We start from the raw sequence: 18,923 nt of genomic DNA, 5'->3' as shown, positions 1-18,923 counted from the left end.
GGACTGGGGACTGGGCCAAATGATTTTAGGTGAACTACGTTACCTTCCTGATTTCAGAACCTCGTCTACGTCTTCAATCCGGGTCTTCAAATTCTTTTCTGTTTCGGGTGTACTTTCTTCCTGGTTACCCACACTCGATTCCCTAGGGAGCAATGTGGGGCACGCGTCAGTTTGGTTCTGGTCATTTTTCGCTGGGTTTCTTTGCTTAAAGTGGCCTTTCAGAAATAGGTTCAATCGGAACAAATCCAGGGGTTCGTCCCAGTCCTTAAGGGTTCTATTAAAGATCCACCACTTTACTGTGGCGACGGCCTTCTTTGCAATATTAATGGTGGGTGAGTCAGGGAGTAGCCATATCTCTTGCACAGGGCAGCCAGCGAATACCTCCTTCACCCATCGATTTTTGAAGTGGATACTGGGTAGGTGCATAATTTTGGTCTCTGGCCACCTGCACATATGATCACTGAGATGGCTCGCTGCACCCCTGCCGTGGGCACGCTGTAAGGGATACACACGTTTATAACTTGAACCATGGTCAGCTATTATGAGGAAATATCTATTTCCTAGTCTCGTCCTAATTGGAAGCGGCCCAGTTATGGCGGCGCTGAACGTAACCCCGGGAGGGTCACCTACTGGGACAGCTCCCTCATTTTCGTTGACCATTGCACATTGTTGACACCTGGACCTCACCTGTGTTGTGTGCATTCTAAGGTTAGACACTTGGATTTGATTCTCCAACAGATACCTGTGAATTTTCTCAAATCCCGTATGACCTAGACCTTCGTGTACCTGGGCAACCACTCGATAGGCTTGATCGGTGGGTACCTGGGTTAGTGCATCAGGTCCCATCCATTCTGGCGGGAATGTCAGGGACAGTTTAGCCATTTTAGGCCCGGCTTGGCCCAATGCATCAACTTCTCCATTACCATTGTAGCCAGAGTCCCTAGTTTTAGGGACTCTGGGATCTTTTATGTGTTCCCATTCTACGTGCATTGTTTCACATCTTTCTGCAATCCGCTCCCACGGAATAACTTGAGCCAATTTCTTATCTATGTCAGACAGTTCTCTTTTCTTCCCCTTCCTTGATAGTTGTACACCAACGTCATGACAATACTTGTTCTCAGTTATTACCTTGATACTAGAGATATTTCTCTCTGCTGCAACTGAAAGTCCTTCCGAGATAGCAGTCACTTCTGCTTGCTGTGCGGATCCAGGCCAGCGGCCTTTTCGTTTCACTAGTACATGCCTTTCCTTGTTCTCAATTGTGAAGGCCCAAACGGCTTTCTTATCCTTCTCCAGGAGAAGACCTTTTGTGAACAGTTTGATTTCTGGTTTGGGATACATTTTTTCAGGAAGGCTGCATTCTTGTGCAGTCCGATTAGTTCCTTGGGTTTTCGTTCGGAACTCAACTAGGGGATCACAAATCATTGATTTCCATCTTGCCCATTGGGGCATTATGGCATTTGTATCTGCCATGGCCTGTTTGGTGGCTTCTATTATGCAAATGTCTGGGGAGTAAAATATCACACTCTTATCTTCGGCCGCTCTTCTAAGTTTATAACGCCATCTTAATGCTAGGGACAGGTATTTTTCTCCCCTTGTATATCTAGCCTCTTTTGGTGACCAAGTCTTTGACAGGAACATACAGGGATGTTTTGAGTTCAAATTGCGTGCCTCTATTCCTCCGCCATTCTCTCCTACTTCTAAATGGGCTTCTAAGGGGAGCTTCATATTTCGTTCTTCCAAATATTGAGCTTTATTCAGTACGTGATTTCTCATTGTTTTAAAAATGGTCTTGTCTTCTTCTTTTAGTTGAAGACTAGTGGGTTCTTTCCTCTTCTTAGTCCTTAGCATCTTAAGTAGAGGAACTGCAAATTCACTAAACAGTGGAACATGGGCTTTCACAGGCTCGCATATTGCCACGAATCGGTCCAGGTCTTCAATTTTCTCGGGTTCTGGGAAGCTTTCTATTTGTTGTTTATGAGTCTCGGAAATCATTCCTCCTTTAGGTGTTTTTCTAAGTCCAAGGGCGGCCAGCGCCTTGTGGACAATCGTAGTAAGTTTACTTCGCCAACCTCTGTATAATAGTAATAATGTTGTTAGTAATAATAATAATAATAATAATCTCATTTGAATATCAATTTCCCATCTCATCAGGTTAGCCGGGCTGGTCTTCTCCATCTCTCCAAAATTGATTCGATTCGCATCAGTAGTATTCACTGCGTTGCCGTCGGCCATTATTTATGATAACTTCTTATTTTTAGTTTTCAGTTATTCTCTGGTATATACGTTTCTTACTGTATATATATCCGTCTATTTATTTATTTTTATTCTAATTTGATTTATCTTGTTACTGGCTAGTATATTCACCACTTGAGTCTTTTGGGCCTCCCCTCTCAGGGTGCAGCCCTGGGCTAGACCCCTTTCCATAAGAGGCCTGCACTCAGGTTCCCCTGGGTAGAGATCTCTAGCCTCCTGCTTCCCGGTGTCTTCTTTTCAAAGTCCACCGATCACAGGAGCACAGCTCGCCTACTGACGCATTCGCTTTTGGCTTACTGTGGCCTGACTGTACATTGAGCCGAGCACGGCGGCCATCAGTCCTTATCAGGTACTATGGACTTACTGCCATTTGTGACCCGACCGGCCGGTGACCCAGTCGATAGCGACCCCTGACCCCGTAGTGATAACCATCACCCAGGGAGGAAGCCGACGGTCTGATCCCGACCCCACTTGGCTATGGGAATCGAAACTTTGACCGTTTTCACCGGCCTCGCCTGTTCACAGAGGTGACAGGTCGTCTACCACTCTGCTAGGTGTGGACTGTCGTCCACGTACCACGTAGTTGCCCTCCCATGAGACAACCACGCCGACTAGACGGAACCACGGCAGGATGTTAACTCACCCTTCACTAGACACGGGGGCCTTCAGTCACTCCCCAGCACTATAGAAAGTATTTATCGTGCCCTCGGAACCTTGCGATTCCGCCGCCGCCTGTTAGCCCCTAGGTTCGGGGTGCCCAATCCCCTCCCTAAGGGATACTTCCTATGGTACCTAAAACTGTCCTCTGTTTTAGGTTCAAACTACTCGGGCTCTGCCGTTTGTTGGGCAGCAGTATATATATTTTATTTATCTTTTGTTTTTATTTATTTATTTATTTTTTATTTTTTATTTTTTATTTTCCTTTTTTTAATATATTTATCCAACAAAGCCAACAGCCATATGGCGGCTTTACAATCAGTAGTACTGGTCTATCCGCATACAAACTTTCCCTATCAACAGTATGGTGGGTTTACAACAGTTCGCCACGCATACAGACTTTCCCTATCAACAGTATGGTGGATTTACAACCAGTAGTCTGATACCCCGCACATATGAGGACTACTGCCGGCCTTGCGATTACACGGTAGAATCGGCGAAGGAATCCCACCCTGTTCCTTTGGGTGAGTGGACTTCGCGACAATTCAACAAAACACAGCGATTCAACAATAAACGACAGGTTCGATAATGAATGACAATTCAACCAAACACAGCGATTCAATAATAAGCAGCAATTCAATCATGAACAGTAGTTTCAATAGTAAACAGCAAAGACACCCTACTCTGTTGGTGGGGTTTGCAATAATATAAACTCAATGAATAGCAAAGGATACCCACTTTGTTAATGGGCTTTGCAAAAACAGCAAAAGGAACCCCACCGCTGTACCTATGGGTGGGTGGGCTTCTGCAAAATTATAAATGCTCCCCTCGGAGCGACCCCGAGAGGAAACAGGTGAGTGCCTTTTTTCGATCCCGGTTCCTCGGTCTCGTCGCGTCGGAGGGATCAATTCTAACTGGACCTTCACCTAGTTCCAGGATACTCTATCGGATACAGCTGGTGGGGGGACGGGAGAGACCCGTGGAACATCATTCACAGGGTCGTACTACGTCTCCGGGCCAGCGACCTATTTTTTGGGCCGCTGTTTTTAGAACAAGAAGGGTGAGGCTATCACTTTTCCTATTCCAACAACCTAGGTACCTGACAACCTAGGGTGGTAGTACGTTTAATCTTCACTACACACAAACAAAACAAGTTCCTTTAGCTTTGCCTGTGAGCTTATCGGCCCAACCAACCAAGCTTTGATACCCTTAGAAGGCTTTTACCCCTTTTTAAAACAGACCGCTTTTCTTCCCTCTTTACTAAGGCGCTATCCTCTCCACTGAGAGGAGCTACAAAGTTTTTATGGGAGTCCAATTATAGCCTCAGTCTGCAGGTACCAGTTTGGTTGGGTCGACCAAGAGAGGGCTGCAAGCGTGAGAGCTCCAAAAATGGCCCCGTCGGTTCTCCGCGGGCGATGTGACACATCAATGCAGGGTGCAGCCCTGTCCTGGCAATTTTCAACGTCTACCTCAGCTTGATTTCGCTGGTTTGAGCAAAGACACTTTTTCTCAGTTTAGTGGGTTTTTGTAGTTTAACTGGAGAAGGCTAAGCAGATCCTACTCTTTATACCATCAGACCTTGTTTGACCTTGACCAGCCCCACGTTGGGCGCCATGTTGACCTTGACAGAAGGTCGCGACCCCTGAGGTCACGACCCCTGAAAGAGGTGTGTAAACTGCAAGACAGGAGGCCCTCCTCCGGGACCTTTTAAAACAAGCGTCAACACAGAAGTGTATGCTATGAAACTGCAGCCGCTTGTGGTAGGGAAAGAAGAGACAGCAAATCGTTTCCCTATGGTAATTTCAGGTCGTAGCTAGTCCGGCCAGTGCCCTGGAAGGCCTTCCAGGGAAAGCAACTGGAGCTCAGACCTAACCTGGTTACCACCGATAGACCCCTCGATAACTCCTCTCTCCAACTAGCTTAGTCCCATAACTCATGAAAGGGAACTAGAAGGAAATAACGTGAGAGGATTGTTATTGAGGATAAGGTAGAGGTTGAGAGGGCTCCTCAAAGTCTATCGACCTTTAACCTGTCCTACTCTCTCAATCTAGATATATGCAAAGATGTAAAGTTTCTGTCGATCCAAAACAACTGAGTACCCTACACAGATACACTGGATGGCGGAAGGAACCCAGGACGCATCTCCTTGGACAAACGGCAATAATATATATATTTTACCCCGAATTTGATTATTATCCTTTAAATATGGTGACTGTCACCCCTTAATGTCTGTAGGAAAATTACTGTAAACCTTAGCTAAATTATCTTAGGTAATATGTTAACACCCTCAGAATGCAACCCTAAAGCCAGAGTCCAGAGATTGCGTATTCAATTCCTTCCACCATATGCAGTGTTAATATATATTCTCCTAATCCTTTTCAGCAACACGTATAATGAAATAAACCAAAGCACGATTCCCAATGCATTCACAACGTCAATGATCATGACATACTTCTAAAACATCAATTGCAAATATCCACCTATATGAGATGTGTGTGTATCAGTAAATGTACAGCCGTAGTGTGGGAGCCTTGCTTACCTCTCAGGGGCCGAACGCGATGCTGTTAGGGAACCCCTTAGATCTTGATATAGTTGTCAATTCAGAGAAAAGAAAGAAAAGGACTGGAGAGGAAGGTTTGGTAAAAAAGGCTTTTACACGCTTTTTATTTTATAAAGTTATAAAATGTTTTTGTCTTTTGAGAAAAGGAAAAAGGCCTTAAGGGCTTACAAGTAAAAGTTCAAAAATGAAAAAGTTTAAAAATCAAAAATGGATTACAAGGTTTAAAACATTAAAGTTATAAAAGTTACATTGCAGTAACTATGCTAAACATTTATCATAATATTAGAACATTGAGCAAAGCAGATTATAATAGTGGCTATGAGCCTTTTCTATCCTATGCATCTCAGAAAAATACTAAGTGTAAAAAGAATCTAAGTAAAATAAGAAGCTAAGAGTCACGGCCGAAGGGTACAAAAGGGTGGTCTAGCCTCATAAGACAGAAGGTCAGAGAGTAAGGGACTTTAATGCTACAAGTGAGCAGCCCTCGAGAAGACAACTAGAGGTAAGCAGCACCATCCATTTATACTCCTCGCCCGGAACCTTATCTGGGTCACCCGCCCACAAGATCATCTTGGCGGGAAACATATCACCATTAGCCGCCAAATGTTTGTCTCGTATGGCGCGGCCCGCCAAAAGCGTCTAACCACAATGGCTGTCTGCAATTTTTGCAACCGTTGCTATCTCGTGGCCTATTTACCTATGGAGGTGAGGAGTATGCGAGCGCAATACCACAGCCTACTTGACTTATGGATATGAAGAGGCGTAAAAGCGTACGTGGTCACGTACATTGTCGTTGGGGCCCCTCGCCTGTCGCCTGTCGCTTTGAGATTGTGGTCGGGCCCCTCGGCTCATTGTTCCTCTGTCACTGAGACTGTGGTCTAGCGCCCCTTCGCTTAGTACCTTTTTTATGGCTGACAGCGAGTTTCCACTCAGGCGCATCAGCCACAAAAAACGGCTGCATACGTTTAGTTTTCTGTGTCAACAACCCACAAAGTGCAATCAATACAGTTATGAGTGGAAAATAGGCTGACAAGACCAGAGCACAGCATGTACAGTATGTCCCCTGCATTCAACATCTTTAGTAAACTCAGAGATGACAGTTTGAAAGATAGCTTTTCAGCACTTTATATTTCCTTTTGAAAATAGCCGATCTCCAAGCTCATGCCATTTTTCGGCTGAGTCTTTTTAAAATAGCCGATCTACAAGCTTACGCCATTTTTCAATTCTGTCATTCCTGATGTCTATTCTATTTACATGGACAGTGATAACTTTAAAGGTCTTAACTGTTTCTCATTGTAAATCATATAAGAAAACCCTTTAACCTGTCAGTTCATCACCCTCTTCCTCACTTCATCTTTTATTGCAAAAAGATGCAGGCACAACCTTTAAGGATTAAAAACCCTATTTTTTTTCTTTTGATCGATTTTTTTAAATATATTTTATCCATTGTTGCATTGTTTTTTATATTTATTAGGCCCTGTAGTTACAATGGTCAACCTGGCACTGTATATCCAGATCGGGCCTCTTTTAACCGTGGCTGTTACCACGGTTACCGCTCCAAATACACAGTGCAAAGTTGAACACTCCGTGGGCCTATTTACTCATCTTACACTCTTACACTCTAACATTCTTATAACACTTAACTGGAGGCCTCTCTCCCCAGGGAATTGTACCCTGAAGATGCAAGCCTAAAATAATCATGGGGTGACCTGAATCGTCATTTTGGGACATAGTCAACAATGTCAAGTGACAAGCCAGTGGGCCAATTACATGAGTTAGATTTTGTCCAAATATGTCCAAAACCGTTTGTTTTCTATTTATCATTTTAAAAATGATTTAAACTAGTGAAAACAGCCGATCTGCTGTTTTCACTACTTTTGTGTGACGGCCTTGTATGATGAAGCAGGGCTTTGCTTTGTTGTTGGCCGCCCAGCCCCCAAAATGGAACGAAGGCCGACATTTTATTTTTATTTCTTTCCTAATGGCCGGCCTGGACTGGCCGGGAATGAACCGGCCGTTCGGGAGTTGTCCCGCTTTTCCCAATGGCCACCACGTCCCTGCTCCCAAAGGGTATTTGTCAGCCCTCTTGAGACTGTGGCCTGTTGCTGTCTGACGCAGCACAGTGTGCTTCACTAATGGCTCTTTTTTTGAGCGGTGCCTGCCGCTCCAACATTTGACCGTGTGTGTATAGTATTTCTGTCTGCCCATATGTCCATACCGTATGTATGTCCGTATGATATGACATGATACGGCAACTGTTGTGCAGTTGAGCAGCCTGCACCGCTCATTCACACTGGATGTGATTTAACTTTTTTTACTATGAAGGGAACCCAGAACCAAGTGTTCATTTTGAGAGCAAATTTAGTCACAGTGTTCTGAATAAGATTCCATTTACTTCTAGTGTAGTTTTTGTTAACTACCATAAGATTTTAGTTCGACCAAAATGCATTTTTGGCAGGCCGTGATGGCGTCGCAATGCCTGAGTGGCAAAACATTGAGCAGCATGTAGCATTGGATTTGGAAGTGCGAGTAGCAAATCACTCAATACCACCTGTTTCTAAATTGCACATGCAGGAGGCAGCAGGATGTTGTGTTGTTGAAAACGAGTGATTCCAAACTCTGACACTTGGAAAAATAATCACCTGCACAGAATGTCTTGACAGAAAGTAGCTCATAACATGCCTATGGTGGAATTTTATTAAACAAAAACTTTGCAGATAGAAATAGGATAATTCAAGCTTTCAGTACAGCCGCAATGTAGGTGAGTTTAACTTTGTTTAATGCAATCAGATAGGACTTTTCTGTTTGGATGTATGGGCTGTCAATGGCAGTAATTCGTTTTTTGCCACTCAGTAGGCGTTCCCACATAACTTCCAGCAAAAGTGATGTCACTCGCATACCCTCTATACCGAAAATAGTCAATGCATGGCTTAGTTCTTGTAGTGGAAAAGAGCCATAGACATGAGCTTGTGTTTTTCCTCTTCTCCTCACAGGACTCCAGTCAGATTGAGTTGTTGAAGGAGCTCCTGGACCTGCAGAAGGACATGATAGTCATGATGCTCTCACTTCTGGAAGGTTTGCTTTCTGCCGAGTCCCAGCAGTATCACTGATGATGATGATGATGATGATGATGATGTGCCTCTATAGCTACAAGGATATCATCTTCTTTTACTCATGGCCAGCCTCATTACACACACATGTTTGTTATATTGTAGGGTTATCTTAGCAGTGGTTCTCAAACATTTCAGGGACCCCCAAATTGATAAACATGCCAATGTGCTTGGCCGGCTTGTGGAATCTCTCCACAAAATCCTCGTAGTTGAACATATCATTCTTGTCAACCCCCAGTTGAGGGGTTAGGGAATGATGAAACGATTTGACAGCAACCCCATAACAGAAGATCTCTCTTGTTCTATAGCAGTGATTCTCTTCTCTTCGTTTTTTTCCAAGGACCCCCAGTTTGATATGTACGGACCCCCAATTTTATGACATTTTTTAAATCTCTGGGACACTGTAAAATCATCAAATCATTTGAGAACTAGTGGTATAATAGATTAAATCAGTCATTTGTATACAATATTTTGCCTCAGTTTCCATGACCATGTTCTTCCTGCCTTCACAGGTAACGTCGTCAACGGCACCATCGGCAAACAGATGGTCGATACCTTGGTGGAGTCCTCAAGCAATGTGGAGATGATCCTCAAGTTCTTCGACATGTTCCTCAAGCTGAAGGACCTGACCACGTCCGATAAGTTCAAGGAGTACGACCCCGACAGCAAGGGGGTCATCTCAAAGAAGGACTTCCAGAAGTCCATGGAGAACCAGAAGCAGTATTCTCAGTCTGAGATCGAATTTCTCCTCTCGTGTGCCGAGGCCGACGAGAACGACATGTTCAGCTACGAGGAGTTCGTGGAGAGGTTCCACGAGCCGGCCAAGGACATTGGGTTTAATGTAGCCGTTTTGCTCACAAACCTATCGGAACATATGCCTCACGACAGCCGGCTCTCGACTTTCCTCGACTTGGCCGAAAGCGTCCTCAGCTACTTTGAGCCTTACCTGGGTCGCATCGAGATCATGGGCGGGGCCAAGCGCATCGAGCGCGTCTACTTCGAGATCAGTGAGTCGAGTCGCACGCAGTGGGAGAAGCCCCAGGTCAAGGAGTCCAAGAGGCAGTTCATCTTTGACGTCGTCAACGAGGGTGGCGAGAGCGAAAAGATGGAGCTCTTTGTGAACTTCTGCGAGGACACCATCTTCGAGATGCAGCTGGCCTCCCTGATCTCAGAGACGGACCCGGTGGAGCGGCTGGAGGAGGACGAGGAGGACGGCCAGAGAGCGGCGGAGGAGCCGGAGGAGGAGGAGGAGGAGACGGTGATGCTGGAGGCCTCGTCGGCGTTCACCATCGCCTGCGTCTCCATGAGGAGGAGCCTGGGGGACTTCAGCCAGCAGTTCACCCTCAGGTAGGGCTGTAATCACAATACATGGTTGACGATACGATACATGGACGATATTGGTTCATTCATGGCGATACGATTCGATTCAATGATTTTAAATCAATATAGTAACGATTTAGCAAAGAAATTAAATATGTGTGAAACGTGTCAGTAGTGCAGTTTTTTAAGGGAAAATCTATTATTATGGATATAAATAAGTAAACACTGATTCTCAAGCAAATACATGGACATTATTAGACACATTAGAATGATTAGAGATTACACACATTTATCGATGTGCGACCAAGAGTAGCTATATGGAATAGAATTAGTAAAAAAACTAATTAGACCCGTTTTTTGTTTTCCCTCTTAAAATTGCTAAATACAAGGCAAAATACTTAGTTTCCACACAATTGATTATTTGCATTGCAAAAAGATTCGATACCGATTAATCTGCATTATAAAACGATACCATACAAAAGGGTACTATATTTTGCTTTTGCACATCGATAGATCATTGCAAATTAAAATAGTTTTTTCGATTCCGTTACTATATCGTTACACCCCTACCCTCAGGAGCATGCGGAGACACTACAAGAGGTTCCGGAAGATGAGCCTGAAGGAGATGGTGCGAGGCTTCTTCTCCTTCTTCTGGATGATCTTCACAGGGCTCTTCCACTCCCTCTACGGCCTGGTGTGGGGCTTCTTCCACATCCTGTGGACCACCATGTTCGGCGGCGGCCTGGTGGAAGGGGCCAAGAACATGAAGGTCACGGACATCCTGGGCAACATGCCGGACCCCACCCAGTTCGGGATCCATGGGGACGCGCTGGAAGCCGAGAGGATGGAGGTCAGTGGTGTAGAGTAGCCAAGTACATTTACTCAAGTACTGTACTTTAGTAACATTTTGAGGTATTTGTAGTATTTCCAATTTCCAGTACTTCTACCCCACTACATCTCAGATCCAAATATTGTACTTTTACTCCACTACATTTATTAGAAAACTTGAGTTACTAGTTACTTTGCAGATATAAATTCTAATATCAATAGACATACATTAACCCCTTAAGCCCTATTTTAGGCTATTTGACAATAGCCAATCTACTGCTCACAACGTGTCGACTGTGCGACCTGCTGTGAGCTTGAAGATCTGCTATTTTTAAACAATTCTCAGTTTACTTTTGGTGCTTTAAGTTTAATTTTGATACCAATACTTTCATACTTTTACTCAGGTACATTTTGAATTCCAGACTTTTACTTGTAAGGCTGAAGCCACACCAAAGTACCTATGAGAGTGGAATCCCCATTCCGCCAATGTATTTCAATACATTGCGAGGCGTTGTGAGCATGTAGATCGGCTGTTTTCATAATTTCTGCCTCCAATATTAGAAAATGTTACCAATGTTTGACCTGAGGACTGAGGTACTAAAAAGGTCTTTAAAGGGGAAGACCACCCATTTTCAATATTGAAATATGCCATTAATATACCTAGGAGGAGTTGTGTGGAAATAGAAAAAAAAGTTCCCCCCCTTCTGTGTTGCCTAGAACTGGAGGATTGATTTTGGGGTTTGTATTGTAAAGTACAATGTGTGATGTCATCAAGTTGTACTTCAGCTTCAGCCTAAAAGAGTATTTCTGCATTGCGGCATTGCTACTTTTACTGGAGTAAAACATGCGAGTGCTTTTTCCCACGGCTGCTGGAGGTGAGCGAGGCGTCGTCTCTGGCTGAGATGGGCCAGATGGCCCCGGGCGAAGCCGCGGAGGCGGACCTGATGGCCGAGCTGCTCAACATCCAGCCCAAGAGGGAGGGAAAACACGGCATGGAGCCGGGCCTGGGGGACGTGGCGGAGGTGGTGGTGGGAGGCCCTCCGTCCATAGCCATGGCTGTCAAGCAGAAGAAAGCCCAGGTAGTGTGGTCATGCTCCGACCTCAGCCAAAGCATGGTTGAAGCACTATATCGTCGTCGTCAGGTGAAAACCTTGTATGTCCAAAACCGTTCCTTTTTGAGCGGTGGTAAACCGCTCCATAGAATGGCTGTGCGTGTGTCTGTAGCCACTTTTCCTCAGCGTTTTGCCATAGCAATGTGTTTTCCTCAGCGTTTTTCCATAGCAATATGTGTGTGTGTGTGTGTAGCCATGTTACATCACCAATTACATCCTAGACTTATATCCTAGTCTTTTTCCTCAGCGTTTTGCCATAGCAATGTGTTTTCCTCAGCGTTTTGCCATAGCAATGTGTGTGTGTGTAGCCTGTATTACATCACCAATTACCAATTGATTGAAGACGTTATGTAAGCACGACCACCGCTCTCTTCACATTGGGTGTGATTTTATTTTATTTTAAAACAAGTTAAAGTAGTGAAAATAGCCGATCTACAAGCACACAACGCCTTGCACCGCGAGGTGTTGTGTGCTTGTAGATCTGCTGTTTTCACTAGTTTTGTGCGACTGTCTTGTATGATGAAGCAGGGCTTTACTTAACGAAAGAACATACAAATCTGAAACTTGGAGATATGAGGTTTCTGCAGTGACGATATAATTTAGAAAGAGGCGAGTACTGAAACATGTCATCTCTTGTTATAAATTATCGCATTGAAAGCTGAGGCCGATTCTACAGTACAAAATGCTTTCTAAATCACTAGCCCTCACACTTTCCGTAAAGATCTTATAGCAGATGAAATAGCAGATGTGAAAGCTTGCGGTGCGACACAAAGTGACATGCTGTGAGCTTGTATGCTGCTGTTTGTGAATAGCCAACGCAATAATCTAAAATTACTTGGATGATTACATTATTATCATTATTGGAAATGCCATTTTGATGGGTTGCAGTGTTTCCTTTCAAATTATACATTTAACCGTAGCTACTGCATCGTAAGTAGTTTAGTATATGGTCTTCATTCATTATTTATTCATTCACTTTTAAAAGTTACCGTTATTGTTGTTACCTTCAAATTAGATGTTTTATATGTATTCAAGGGGTTACTTGATATCACCGTATTACTTCTGTCTACAGGAAGCTGCAAAGAAGGGAGCCACCAATGGAGAGCACAAGTCTGAGTCAGAGAAAGCAGAGTAAGTGAGACACATATTCAACTGATTGTCATTGCAAGCTGATATGTCATGGATTCTTTTACTTTACTGGAGTATTTACTTTTAGAGTCAAATATTGTACTTTTTTACTCCACTACAATTATTAGAACATTTTAGTTACTAGTAACTTTGTATATTTGGATTATTATTACAAAACACACTTTAACCCCTTTAGCCCTATTTAAACTTTGGCTATTTTCAAAAGATTTGTATATATTTTTATACATTTGAATTGAAACCTGTGAAATGGGACATTCTGCACAATGGGTACCTTTACTTTTGGTGCTATATATTTTAAGTATAAGTATATATTTTGATGCCAATACCTTTGAACTTTTACTCTAGGAATCTTTGAATTCTGGACTTTTTCTAACAGGGTATTACTACGTTTCAGTGTTTTCACTAGTTTAAATCATTTTTAAAATGATAAATACAATACTGGCTTCCAAGCAGTTTCAAGGGGCACACTTGACCCTTCTCAGGGGCACACCAAAGGTCCCCAGGCACAGTGGTTGAGAAACACTGGCCTATGTGATGATGTTGTTCCTGTTCAGTTAGTCAGTAACAGTGTCTATGTGATGATGTTGGTCCAGTTCAGAGGACGGCGAGAAGAAGGACCAGGATAAGGGCAAAGAGGAGCCTCCCGCGGAGCATGCAGCAGAGGAGAAGAGGGCTCCTAAGAAGAGGCCTGGGCTGAAGAAAGAACCACCAGAGGCCTTCATGGCCAGCTTCTTCGCTGGCCTGGAGATCTACCAGACCAAGATGCTGGTCTGTACTGGTCATTTTTACACAACTTTACAACCTCTGGGGATAGAAGATAATATTTCTAGACCACTGGTTCTCAACCTGTGGGTCGGGGTACATACAGTACATGATTGTTTTTTGTTTTTTTGTTTGTTTGGTTTGTTTTTTTTTTTTTTTTGTTGGGGGGGGGGGGGGGGGGGGGTCCCCAGATGTGACAATTTAACTCATTTAGTGCCACCCCTTTCACCACTAGAGGGCGCCCAGTGGCCAGAGAAAATCCCATAGAGATATGCTGGTATATGCAGAAGCCCTGCAGCCATGACTTGCCTGAACACTTTCCTTTGTGCATGACTGCATGTACAGGAAGAGGATGAAGTTAGCTTGAAGTTAGCTATTGGCTACCAAGCATTTTAGAAGCCTTATTTTCGTCAACTTAGCCATGATTAAACCTTGCACACCTCATGCATGGGAAAAAAACAGAGAAGAATGAGCTCTGAAAAATCCAATGCAATCCAGAGTGGATTTGTGCAGTTTGTTCACAGCTTTCAAACAAAAAAATCCGATTGGAAATCCGTTCAGGCATTCTTGAGATAATCGCCCTTATGTTTTACATGTAATGTAAACAAAAATGGCTGCCCTGTATGTTAGATGGGGTTGTATGGGGGTGGAACATGCAAAATCGCGATTGAAATCATGTTCACCAGATTTGATGGGGTCCAAAAAAAAAAAAAAAAAAAAAAAAAAAAAATTTTTCAAAAAAAAAAAAATTTTTTTTTTTTTTTTTTTTTTTATATCCCGAACTTGTTCGGGATAGGCACCCTGTGATACGATCATATATCCCGAACTAATTCGGGATAGGCACTCAATGAGTTAAGAATAAAAAAAAAAAAAAAAAAATGAGCTTGTCGATCTGCTATTTTAATTATAGTTATATGTGGGAACTGAGTCTAAATGAGTTCAGATGGGATTATTTTGGGGGGCCACCAGTTCAATTATGATTATTTTGGGCGGTCGCGGCCTGAAAAGGTTGAGAACCACTTGTAATACACCAGGCATGATATGACTACAATAGTTAATATAAAATATTCGCTACTTTGACTAATGTATGAAAACTACTTTATGATTATCCTCACAGAACTACCTGGCAAGAAACTTCTACAATCTCCGCTTCCTGGCATTGTTTGTTGCCTTTGCCATCAACTTCATTCTTCTTTTTTACAAGGTAAATCTATCATTTAATTGACTCTAATTTGGTCAATCTTCTGTATTTCACTTGGCATTTTTGCACGTTCAAGGAATTTAACTCTTTGCATTGTGAACTATTAAAACACTAAGTTATGTCCATAATCAGTGTTGCCAGATTGGGCGGTTTTCCACCCAATTGGGATATTTTAAAACTCATTGGGCTGGAAGAAATAGCATTGGGCGGGCACTTGCTTGTTTTTAACATATCTGGCCTCATTATTAGCCTCACAACACTAGGTTTTTTGTGCAGTACAGTGTGTAAAACCTGGATTCTTTCTACTGCTCAGTGCTCTCATCCGGTCTAGAACCTGCCTACTCACTGTATCCAGTCTGTAACACACAGGGGGCCTGTGGTGAAAACCTCGCATTGGGGCCCGGCGGGGGGTCGCTACGCCAGTGATGGAAGCATGTTGGGCAGTGAAAATAGCCTATCTAAGAGCTTGTAGATAGGCTATTTTCGGTTATTATTTCAAAGATTAGAGCATATAAGGTGGTCAAACTAGCAATATGTTATGTATAGAACAGCAGGGGGAAAAAAACTTCATTATCTTATATATTGTGTTTATTTTACGTATCGGCACTGGTGTGGGTGGCTCTTTTTACACTGTTTCACAAATCACACATTTAACACCCCTTAAGACTGGGAAAGCATATTTTTTTCACCAGTTTAACCATTATTTTAAGCTTTAACTACAATATTAAACAATAGCATATGTAAAAGCTTGTAGATCTGCTATTTTTGAAAAATCGTGAAAATGAAAATCGTGTTCAAATCTTTAAATATACATATCTTTAAAGCGAACGTCCCTGGAACAAAATATTTCGAGATGGGGGACGGTGGGCAAATACATATATTTCTAGGGGTCCTTGACATTAAAAGGTTTGAGCACCACTGATTTCAGAAAACCGTTAGGATCTAGCAGACTTTTTTTCTAGGTATTTCTCAGGCCTAAATGAGTAAAGACCAGATTTTTCACGAGTAAAAAAAGTCTCGTCTGGTACCCAGGTGCAGGGGTGTCGCACCAAATTCTGGGCCCTGGGTACTTTAACTATTGAAAAATAGCAGATATACAAGCTCACAGCGTTGCGAGCTTGTAGATCTACTTATACTAAGTCTTTGAATATTTCAAATCCTTCTAAGATTTTTTAGAAAAACCTATGTTTCTATGTCCGTGGTGCTTGAACTTTTTAATGTGAAGGACCCCCAAAATGATATGTATTTGGCCACGGACCTAGCCTGACTGCAAGCGTCAGACTCAACACACCACACTACGTGGGGGAGAGAGTCTGAGATTTCGAGCAGACATTCTACTTCAGCGGGGGCGGGCTAAAGCCTATTGACGTCACACACACACACACACACACACATACACACATACACACACACACACACACACACACACACACACACACACACGCTTAGAGCCTCCGACGGCGACGTGGCGTGTCATTGCAAAAATACGTTATTTCTCATAACATATTATATGACTGCATGTTTACGTTAGTGCAAAATGGTATTAAAACGTAATGAAACGGCACTATTGTATAGTTTATTAAAATAATTCGAGTCGAGTCTGACTCCGCCATGACAGTTTTCACGGACCAATCAGAGTCCACTAGACTCTCACGTGGGCAGAGGACACCAATCAGAGTCCACTAGTGAATCTCACGTGGGCCTACACTGCTCTGACGTGGGCAGAAGAGCTCTGTTTGGAGGGGGCTGAGACCGGAGCAGCCAAACCACGTGCCCCAAGCATACAACCCTGATTGGCCCATTCAATTCGCCCGCTCTTCAGGCGAGCCTGAAATAAAATAAAATATATGCGGGTTCAGTCCACACTACACACCACCCACCAACAGGGGGTGGTGATGTGCGGACTGAAGTATCAGGCTACCACGGACCCCCATCTCAAATATTTAGTTCCAGTTCCCACATTTTCACGACTTATCAAAAATAGCAGATCTACAAGCTTGCAGCGCAGCACTCGGTGCCGCGCTGTGAGCTTGTATATCTGCTGTTTTTCAATAGCTAAAGTATAAAATAATTAAATCCCCTCCAACTTGGGCCCTAGTAACTCAGTCCCACTTTTCCCCCTCTTGTGACGCCCCTGCCCAGGTGACGGGGGACGACGGGGACGAGGAGCCGGACCCGTGGAGCCCGGGCGGGGGGCGGGTGGTGGGGGAGGAGGAGGAGGCTGCCATGGAGTACTTCATCCTGCAGGAGAGCACAGGCTACATGGCGCCCACGCTGCGCTTCCTCGCCATCCTGCACACCGTCATCTCCTTCCTGTGTGTGGTGGGCTACTACTACCTGAAGGTACCGTTTAGCATGTCACCTTATGCAACCCATTAAAGGAGTAGTTCACCTCCAAAATGACTTTTTTTCTATTGATTATTCACACCATGGAGTTCAATAATATTTTTTTTTTCGTATTTGTCGCATTCCTAAGACAAAAATAATTATACATTTATTGTTATCAAATTATTGTCTTAGGAATGCAACAAAACACAAAAACTTGATTGAACTCAAGTCTCCATGGCGTGAATAATCAATAGGTAAAAAAAAATCATTTTGGAGGTGAACTACTCCTTTAAGACCTGAAACGCATTATTACACATTATTACTTCAACCATTATTTGGATCCATTGGAACACAAATATTTGTTTTCCCATTTCCCGAAAAGTAACCGTTTTGGACCAGAAATAATATGCAAAGATAACACATTAACTAATTTGCGTGCTACATGCACGGCAACAAGGCTTGAACCCATGCACGCACGCACACACACACACTTACCGCAGTCAGCCGTTATCAACCCTAGTGTATTCTCTGAGGTTTTCCATGCTCCCAAGCGTTGTGAGCTGAATGTGTGTGTGTGCTGTGCCCAAGGTGCCCTTGGTGGTGTTCAAGCGAGAGAAGGAGATCGCCAGGAAGCTGGAGTTCGATGGCCTCTACATCACAGAGCAGCCGTCCGACGATGACATCAAGGGACAGTGGGACAGGCTGGTCATCAATACTCCGTGAGTCTTGTCTGGAGCACGCCATTAGCTGACCTGATAAATCACTGTAAAGTCCCCACTTTGGATTCCAAGCTAGAGACCTGCGCTGCGTGTCCTTCCCTCGGTTTCCTGTCCATCTACCAGTGTGTTTTTTGACAGCACATTTTGATTTAGTTTTAGTCATAGTCTTTTGAATCAAATGTCTCTTAGTTTTAGTCATAATTTAGTCACCCGAACAGTTTTAGTTTTAGTCTAATTTTAGTCGACTAAATATCATGTATGTATTTTGGCAGGCCTTGATGGCATCGTAATGACTGATTTTAAACGTGGTTGATTGCTGAAAATAGCCGATCTACAAGCTCACAGCAGCGATGCGTTGTGAGCTTGAAGATCTGCTATTTTCAGTGCGCAACACCTCGAGCAACCAAACATAAAATGACTGTCTTCTCCACTAGTCCCCCTCCCTAACGTTTTAGTCTAGTTTTTATTTTGTTGACGAAATTGTCAATTTAGTCTTAGTTTTAGTCATCATAGTTTAGTTTTTACTTTGTTTTTATTTAGTTTTCGTCAGTGAAAAAAAAGTCGACAAACATTTTTCGTCATAGTTTTAGTCGACAAAATCAACACTGCCATCTACAGCAGGGGTCTTCAACGTTTTTCAGCCCAAGGACCCCTTAGCTGAGAGAGAGAAGCAGGGATCGACCCCTATTATGCATATTGTATAAAACTGTGTTGCAGAACAAACATTTTCATAGATTTCATTGATGGTTTCATGGGCTTGTGTAGCTTTGTGTTGGATTCATGTTAATGTGTATTTTTAGACAGATTAATCCCTCAAAACCTGTACTTAATGTTCCCCTCAGAAAAATGGTTCATGTAAAAACTAAAAAATATATCTATAAACTCTGAGGATCCCTTGTTGAAGACTCTTGATCTACAGTA

At 43.3% G+C, this 18,923-nt stretch overlaps 1 protein-coding gene across 1 annotated transcript in view; it reads left to right on the top strand.

Annotated features, from left to right (window-relative positions):
- Window positions 1-18,923, top strand: part of LOC308305985 (ryanodine receptor 3) — a gene marked incomplete at its 5' end in the record, with an annotated part of 342,849 nt that overhangs the window by 311,044 nt on the left and 12,882 nt on the right. The window contains 9 exons of the mRNA XM_080750884.1: window positions 8,467-8,548; window positions 9,096-9,930; window positions 10,480-10,753; window positions 11,607-11,810; window positions 12,916-12,974; window positions 13,586-13,760; window positions 14,872-14,958; window positions 17,098-17,298; window positions 17,872-18,002. Coding sequence (XP_080607010.1) covers window positions 8,467-8,548; window positions 9,096-9,930; window positions 10,480-10,753; window positions 11,607-11,810; window positions 12,916-12,974; window positions 13,586-13,760; window positions 14,872-14,958; window positions 17,098-17,298; window positions 17,872-18,002 — 2,048 coding nt within the window. The remainder of the gene's footprint in view (window positions 1-8,466; window positions 8,549-9,095; window positions 9,931-10,479; window positions 10,754-11,606; window positions 11,811-12,915; window positions 12,975-13,585; window positions 13,761-14,871; window positions 14,959-17,097; window positions 17,299-17,871; window positions 18,003-18,923) is intronic.

Source organism: Nannobrachium achirus (genome assembly GCF_963921795.1).
Source record: "Nannobrachium achirus genome assembly, chromosome: 20".
Classification (NCBI taxonomy): Eukaryota; Metazoa; Chordata; class Actinopteri; order Myctophiformes; family Myctophidae; genus Nannobrachium; species Nannobrachium achirus.
The sequence above is the reverse complement of the archived record's forward strand: the minus strand, read 5'-3'. Positions and strand labels throughout refer to the sequence as shown.